The sequence below is a fragment of the Gambusia affinis genome, linkage group LG19, assembly GCF_019740435.1.
Source record: "Gambusia affinis linkage group LG19, SWU_Gaff_1.0, whole genome shotgun sequence".
Lineage (NCBI taxonomy): Eukaryota > Metazoa > Chordata > Actinopteri > Cyprinodontiformes > Poeciliidae > Gambusia > Gambusia affinis.
In genome coordinates, this window is record NC_057886.1 from 8,199,521 (window position 1) to 8,208,084 (window position 8,564).

The 8,564-nt window shown below is 39.0% G+C and overlaps 1 protein-coding gene across 1 annotated transcript; it reads left to right on the forward strand.

Annotated features, from left to right (window-relative positions):
• The first annotated feature begins 4,320 nt into the window (after positions 1 to 4,320).
• Positions 4,321 to 8,396, forward strand: LOC122822293 (deleted in malignant brain tumors 1 protein-like). Its single transcript, XM_044100850.1, has 6 exons — positions 4,321 to 4,344; positions 5,054 to 5,359; positions 6,015 to 6,308; positions 7,100 to 7,384; positions 7,465 to 7,747; positions 7,840 to 8,396. The coding sequence occupies exons 2-5, from the start codon at positions 5,197 to 5,199 to the stop codon at positions 7,638 to 7,640; spliced, it is 918 nt and encodes a 305-aa protein (XP_043956785.1). The 5' UTR covers positions 4,321 to 4,344; positions 5,054 to 5,196; the 3' UTR covers positions 7,641 to 7,747; positions 7,840 to 8,396.
• The last annotated feature ends 168 nt before the right edge of the window (positions 8,397 to 8,564 follow it).

Genomic DNA, 8,564 nt, shown 5'->3' on the forward strand with positions numbered 1-8,564 from the left:
CCTGGAGAATTTACTGCCGTTTTTTTTTTTTTCTTTTAATCTGATGAATGCTAAATGTCATTTGTAGCACAACACCAGCGAGTTCCTTTCTGTGTGTTTAAAAGGTCAGCCTGTTCATTTCCTTGTTTTAAACCAATTAGAACGTTTGCATTTCGGTTTTCTACACTAATGTCATTGTGTCAGCAACAGCCTCTGCTTTGTTTGCTCATGTTTGAGTGTCGGGCTTCGGCCACTGCTGAATCCAAAAGATGACATCTCCAAAAAACATGATTGGCAATTAAATGAAGGGTTTGCTTTCTTCCTTTTTGAATTGAATTAATAGAGTCTGATGTACATGTTTTCCCTTCTTATACTTCCCAAGTGGTTTACGAGAAATTCTAGCCAGGCTTTCAACAGTTTGCCATAAGAGGAAAGCAAAGTTATCATGTACTAGTTTGTATACACAGTGGTACATGATAACTTTGTGAGCAATTATAAAGAAATAGAAAGTGTTGGGCCTGAGTGTCTCGTAGTGTGAAATGTTTTTCCCAAAAACTAAAAATCTGAACGATAAAACAGTACCTGTTTGGTTAAATTCTTCTTATTTTGATATATGAGAGACATATAAGATCTCCAGCTAGCAACACGACTAGTAGCAGCTCTGTGTTTGCTGGTAAAAAGAAAAAACAGAGCTTCTTTGAATACAAGGAAGTGTGTGGTCTGTTTGTTACTATGCAATAGCCAGCCCCGCCCTCTCCTCACAAATCCTCGGGCTGACTACTGACCAGTTCTCTGTCTAACAGGTCCGGAAAATCTCTAAGACCTGGGTCTTACCCTGAACAAGATCTATAAGAGATAATCTATTTAAACCGGTGGCGAAAGGAACTCGTCTAGCTCTAACTACCTCCTATCCAGAAGTTATGACCCTTTTCAGTTAAGAAACAATCAACTGAGTAGCCGTCACAGCTGCCTAGCTTCAATAACCACTTCTGTTAACGGTAGTTTCCTTGCTGTTGTAACTGCACTTGACCTGGATTTGGTCCCGTGGCTCTAGCACGTAGGACCCGACTCCTTTTCCGAGTAGGCGGTTGACTCCGAGCAAGCAAGAAGCCATCTGATTCTTATCAGACAGCTGCATCCTTTACTCTCACATCTTCAGTCGTTTGGTGCCATCATTACAACCTTTTTCTTTCTTTTTTTAAAATACAGGGATTACACCTCAAGTAAATACAGAGAATACACATTTAATATTCAGCATTAATCAACATACAAGGCTGCGACAGTCTCTTAGGCCTTCTTATGATCGTTTTTCTGCATGAGCCTGGACAGATCTCACACACACATACCAGATTTATTGACAGGTCATGTATCTGGCTCAGAATTCAGTTTATACAAACATCCTTATTTTTGTGTAAATACTGACCAGGAAACAAAACTGTACCCTCTTCCCCCATTGGGTTGACTAAGTAGGCAACCATAAATGGTACCATCTGCCGTTCTGTCCTGCAGTGTTTGCATTATTGAGTAACCAACGTTTCAGGCTGCAAAGATGTTAGATCCGTTGTTGGGACTGATTTCAGGTGAGCAAAATTGATTTAAATTAAATTTATTTCATTTATAATTATTTATTATTAAAATGTTCACTATATGAAAATTTTAGAATGAACAAATGAATGTATTTTTGCTCGAGTTTTTCTGAATTAAGACAAAAGTAACATAGTCAGTTTTTCCAGCAAGACAGTGGAGCTAATTGATAAAAAGAAGTCCAAGTTCTACTGGCAGATTGTGGAAAGCACGTCTTGTAATAAGTCAAATTATCTGCCAGTGGAAATAGTACTTTGATCAATATAAAGGAGTTATTGACGTAAAACAAGCTTTAGTTTTATTTTATTTCAAGTGCACTGAGATGCAGTAGAAACTTGACCAAAAACACTTGGTAAGATTTTGTGCTTTTGCTGTGCAGTTGGACCAAATATTTGACTGGAAGGATAGGACTTTAGATTGTAATGCTGAACAATACATATAACGAGCAATAAATTGTGGTTTGAATAAACGAAATTTAATGGATATTTTAGACTTTTTTTTAACGAATAAAAAACTGCAAAGTGCGGCGTGCAATATTATCTGGCCCCTTTACTTTCAGTGCAGCAAACTCACTCCAGAAGTTCAGGGAGGATCTCTGAATGATCCAATGTTGTCCTAAATGACTGGTGATGATAAATAGAATCCACCCGTGTGTGTAATCAAATCCCCGTATTAATGCAGCTGCTCTGTGACAGTCTCAGGGTTGTGTTTAAAGTGCAGAGAGCATCATGAAGACCAACGTACACGCCAGATACCGTTGTGGAGAAGTTTAAAGCCGGATTTGGATTCGAAAAGATTTCCCAAACTTTAAACATCTCGAGGAGCACTGTGCAAGCGATCATATTGACATGGAAGGAGTCTCAGACCACCGCAAATCTACCAAGACCCGGCCGTCCCTCTAAACTTTCACCTCGAACAAGGAGAAGACTGATCAGAGAAGCAGCCAAGAAAACTTGTTGGAGTCTGCAAAAGACTTGAGACTGGGAGGGAGATTTATCTTCCAACAAGACAACGATCCCAAACGTAAAAGCAAAATCTCCAATGGAATGGTTCACAAATAAAGGTGTCTGGGGGTTAGAATGGCCAAGTCAAAGTCCAGACCTGAATCCAATCGAGAATCTGTGGAAAGAGCTGAAAACTGCTGTTCACAAGCCTTCTCCATCCAACCTCACTGAGCTTGAGATGTGCAAAACTGATAGAGATATACCCCAAGCGACTAGCAGCTGTAATCACAGCAAGTATTAACGCGTATTAACGCGTTAATACGCCACAAAGTATTAACGCATTAATGCGATAATATTACACGCCCCACTTTGCAGTTCTTTATTTGTTAAAGTTTAAAATGTCGAGTAAATTTCGTTTCACCTCACGACTGTGTCCCACTTGTCGTTGATTCTTCACAAATAATAAAAAGTTTAGATCTTTATGTCTGAAGAATGAAAAGCGGCAAAAGGTTGAAAAGTTCAAGTGGGCCGAATACTTTCGCAAGGCACTGTAGCTGTGAACTGTGGTTTTGTTATGGTAATATGTTGAAGAGCAGTTATTCTATATCTTGAAAGATGCTGACATGTGAAGAACTTATCAGAAAAGATATACCAAAACCATGGCCAGTATGTGCTCTAAATTTATCAGTCTTTGTCAAAAATAGTTTTTTTTTTTTTTTATGTTTTCAAAGCTTTTCTGGTGTTTTATTACTTTGTTCTCACATGATGAAGTGTTTTTTTTTCTCTCTCTCTCTCAACTACAGTTTCTGTTCTCCTGTGCTTATCTTCAGCTGCTGCAAGTCAGTCCATATCTCCAACTTTTGTAATTATTGTTTGTATAATACTTATTTAAAAAAAAAAAAAATTATTTCTTGTTTATTTTGTTTCAGGCAACATTGTCAGATTGGTGGGTTCGGGGTCAGATGGATATTGCGTTGGAAGAGTTGAAATCTACCACGATGGAGAATGGGGAACAGTCTGTGATGATTACTGGGATAGTAATGATGCTAATGTAGTCTGCAAACAGTTAGGTTGTGGTCCATCATATACTGTTCATACAGCCACTTACTTTGGTGAAGGCACAGGAAGAATCTGGCTGGATGATATTAACTGTTTAGGAAAGGAAAATTCTCCTTCTGAATGCAACCACAGAGGATTTGGAATCCACAACTGTGACCATCAGGAGGATGCAGGCGTCACGTGTTACTGTAAGTGTATATAGAAATACAATGTTTTAGGTAACACGCAGCACTCAGGATTCCTGATAAAGTCAGATCAGTCCTGTGATAATGATGGATGTGAGATTAGCTTGAGAATAGTAGCCAACTCACAGTTCTCTTTCGTTAAAGTGACGTAGTTATTCAGAAGGGTCTTCCTTAAACAGATATGGCTTGTTCCTGCTTCTTGTTGTAGCCACACCCATCTATGCTGCTGTGAAGTTAGTAAAACAGCATATGCTTACTTCTGTTTTATCTTCCCATAGCTCAACAGATCTTACCATTTCAATCATGCAGTGGAAGTGTCCATTTGTACCACGATGTTGGATGGCACCTACTCGGTTATAACAGCTTTGACATGAATGCTGCAAATGTGGCCTGCAGACAGATGGGCTGCGGTCCAGCAACATCGATCTCTGAATCGGGCCCATACTACAGCTACAGCTACAGCTACAGCTACAGCTACAGTGCCGTGCTGCCTGATTTGAGCTGTTCAGGGAGTGAATTTTCTCTAGAAGAATGTCAGCACAGTAAATCCGGGACATACCAAACTTATTCGTATACTCAAATTTATTGTTCAGGTAGCCTATGGCTCAGTTTTTTTTGTACTTTCCGTAATTTATTATTCATTTCTTCATGTTTATTATATGTCTATATACACATATTTATATTTGCTTTATAAAATACACAACCCTGTTTCAGACTGCCTGACATGAACTCAGACTGAACATTTCCTATTTCGGGTCAATTAGGATTAACAAAATTACTTCTATGTTCTGAATGCTACTATAGTGAGAATTTACTTATTACTTTCTTAACTGCAGTTGCACCTGTGAACTATTTGGGAAAGCCTATATTTATATGTCACACCTTTGTGAGCTTAATTCATCGCCATAATCAGAGGCAAAGAAATCAGGCAGTAAATTGAGAAAAGAACTGTAGTGAGGCACCAGGCAGTGTGCCAACCACACAGGCAACATCTTGCTTTAATTGTATTAATTTATAAAGTAAGATTTTTCTTGTATTTAGACAAAGGAAAATAATTTTGGTAATCTAGACTGACTAATCTAAACTAGACTGAATAAGAAAATTTTTGTTGTCATTTACTCACAGTCATTTTATACACTGCAAACATCTGGTTTCACCTGTACATCTTTTGTTTGTTCTAAGGAATATATGTATATTGTATACATAATGATTCAAAGTTACAATCTGACTTTGAGACCAATCCCTTTTTGCTCACTCTTGGTTCCTTTTCACACTTTGCCCCTCATCTTATGCACTTGACAGATTATCCAGTCCGTCTAACGGGGCCGTCTCGGTGCGCTGGACGAGTTGAAATCTACTATAACGGCTGGCAAACAGTGTGTGATGACGGCTGGGACTTGAACGATGCTCAGGTGGTCTGCAGTCAGTTGAACTGTGGCGTAGCCATGGCTGCTCCTCACTCGGCGTACTTTGGAAAAGGATCAGATAAAACGCTGCTTGACGATGTGGCCTGTACAGGGAATGAATTACATCTGACTCGGTGCTCACACAGAGGATTCTGGGTACAAAACTGCACTCATAATCAGGATGCTGGTGTGATCTGTTCAGGTGAGAAGATGTTCATCACTGCTCTCTAAATCTAGTTTTAGTTCAAAACCAACATGTAAACATGAATTCTGGTAGAACAGTTTTGTTCTCTGGCTAGTCTTTCTAATACAAGCTTCTTGAAGAGAAAGGCTCATCTTTAAGTATTATGTGTTAGCATTGTGTACTCTCATACATATTTGTTTTGTAAACCAGTGACCATCTTTTAAACTGCTCATCTGTAGATTTTACCAAATATTTGTCTTTCACAAACTCTCTTTGTCCCTATTTTAAATAGCATGTGGGATGAATGTTAAAAATATGCAAATATCTGGGGATGCACCGGTTTTCCACAAGCACAGAGGCCAGCTTCCTGTTCAGATGTTTTACTGTGACCAGCAAAATTTTGCTATTTGTTTTGATTAGGGAGCATATTTATTAAACTAATATTCAGTTTAAGCAACTTTTGATTACTCTTCAGTCATTTTGAGCCCCTTTATTGTAGAATTTCCCTAAAATGTGTTCATTTGCTTCATTTTGGTAAAGCTCTACTTTTTAGACAAATTTCAGAACAATGCTATTAAACAAACAAATCAGTCAAATTGCTTGTATATGTTTTATTACGTCCTGTTTTCCCCATTCAGCATTTGCTTATTAATTGTGCCTCATGCTTTCATAGCGGGCCTGAGCAGGTTAATCGGGCCAAGTAGATGCTCTGGAAGAGTTGAAATCTTCAACAATGGATCCTGGGGAACCGTCTGCAATAACAGCTGGGACATAAACGAAGCTCGAGTGATTTGCAGACAGCTGGGATGTGGCACATCTCTGAGTGTCCTTCACTTTGGAGAGGGAATAGGAGAAATTACTGAAGTGACTTGCACAGGGAGCGAAAGATATCTGCCTGAGTGTTCGTACAGTAGCGTTGGAGCTCAGAACTGTAATCACAGTCAGGATGCTGGTGTCATCTGTTCAGGTAATGAAGGTTTTCTACTAAGCGTATTGGTAAAAACTTAGAGTAGTTTAATTTAATTTAAATCCTCATTGGGAGAATTGGAAAAAAGTTCTACTGTAGTCATTATTTTATTAATTCAAATGTTGTTATGCAATCCTCCAAAAAATCCACTGTAAGTGACAATAAATTACACATTGACTGTATGTCTCCATAATTCTGGGAATGATTTAAAGAGATATATGCAGTATTTTAGGAAAAAAATAAAGCACTTGAAGTAACTTTAAAGGGAAAATTTAATGTAATATTGTGTATATTATGTCCAGAAACAGTGCAGTTTGTGCATCCATTGTGTAATACAGTGGTTCCCAAAGTGTGGGGCGTGCACCCTAGGGGGGGCGCAGTGCCATTGCAGGGAGGGGGTGGGGACATGGGAAGCGGTTTCGATGAATGAAAAAAGAAAAATACAGTTACACAAAAGTGTTTCACTGTAAAGATGGTTTGTAGTTTAGGGTTATCACACTTCAGGTGGCAACCGGAAGTATGACAAAATGAACGGTGTGTCTGCCCACAGGATTTTTTTTTTCTTTCTTGGAGTGGATTTTATTGTAATCCATAGGGGGCCCCAGAAAATCTTTGGGAACCACTGGTGTAATAAGTCAATCCCAGGCCTTTTGTTGACAAAAAACTGTATAAAAGTGCTGAAATAAATACAAGAAAATAGAATTGAAGCTTGGCAGTCCTTTATGAAATGTATTTACGATGTTATGGTGACACTATGTGACTCTAACACTATATACTATGTTTTTTGACAGGCCCTATAAGGCCCACTATTGGACTTACTCCTCAAGGTGACATCACCTTGGGTCATAATGTCAGCATCAGTTGTTCAATCACTGATGCACAAGTAAGAGGGATATTTGTCTTGACGAAGACCACAGGCTCATTCAGCCGGGCCGTGAACTCAAGCAGCAGCTCTGCTACTTTCAATATCCTTCAGGCCACATTCAATGATCAGGGATTGTACAAGTGTCAGCTCCAAATCATACTTCCCAATGAAAACTTCACCACTCTCTTTAGTGACACAGTCCAACTAAGAGGTATTACTTTTTTGCATTCATTTACTCTTAAAACCCTAAATAAATGTGTCAAGTTAATAACAACTGTGTCATATCCTTAGTGATCTTTCCAACACCCAGGATCAGTATTGAACCCTCTGGAGTGATTACTTTCAATCAGGATGTGAGAATGGTTTGTTTAGTCACTAATGAGCAAGGAGGAGGATCATTTATCTTCAGGAAGTTTCACCCAGACTGTGAACTCAAGCAGCAACTCGGCTACTCTGTATATTCCTAAAGTTACCTTTACAGATGAGGGAGACTACCAGTGTCAGTTTAAAGTGAGGATTTCTAATGAAGACTTCAGCACAAGCTTCAGCAGCAATGTCCCACTCTATATAAAAGGTATGTTTTTATTTTTAAATTGCATATTAACTGAGTTTACTATAGGGTTGAAAGGATTATAACAAGAGACTAATCTTTGCACCACTTTTCAGGTGAAATTGCAAAACCCAACATCACCTTGCAGCCTGCCGGTCTGGTTTCCTGGGGTCAGAGTGTCAGCATTGTTTGCAACGTTATGGATGGATTGAATGGATCATTTACATTCACAAACCCTCCCGGTTCTGTCATTCAGACTGTGAATGACAGAACCGGGAGTATGCACTGATGGAAGTGCATACTGGAGGTCAAAAAATTCAGTTTTGACCTCCATACAAAAACAGCATTGACTACAAAGGTCTGAATATAAACGCATTCTGCATTTTCGGAGAGAGAAAGAGAGAGAAACGACAAGAGTGTCAATTTATAGCCCAGTTTTTCTCCAAGAGAGGTGGGTAGACTGTGAGATTATTAACCAGTTAGCATAGTCAGCTGAGCTAGAGACTACAGTTTGCCTCCATTTCACTAGCATTTAATGAATGAAGGGAAGAATTTAACATTTTCATATATTTAACTTGCCCCTGTAAAGGGGTGCAACTACATATTTATGAGGTGGATGCGAACATCTCACCGGCGCCCCCCCTAGACATAAACTTGTACAACTGCCTGTGGGCTGCAGGTCTGAGGCTTTTTGTTAGCATGTTTTCTATCATTCTTACAGCTTTATAGCAAGCCTTATCCAAACTGGCAACCCACATTAATAAAATGGTGAAATAATATTGACCGCAAAACTACGGAAGAGGATTAGGGCCACTGAAAAAAAAAATATGGCCCAGAAAAA

What these genes read in the sequence shown, in the direction of transcription:
- LOC122822293 (XM_044100850.1), top strand. Translation starts at nt 5,197, where the DNA reads ATGGCTGCTCCTCACTCGGCGTACTTTGGAAAAGGATCAGATAAAACG. An exon ending in TGCTGGTGTGATCTGTTCAG is followed by an intron (nt 5,360 to 6,014) that starts GTGAGAAGATGT and finishes ATGCTTTCATAG; the next exon opens with CGGGCCTGAGCAGGTTAATC. An exon ending in TGCTGGTGTCATCTGTTCAG is followed by an intron (nt 6,309 to 7,099) that starts GTAATGAAGGTT and finishes GTTTTTTGACAG; the next exon opens with GCCCTATAAGGCCCACTATT.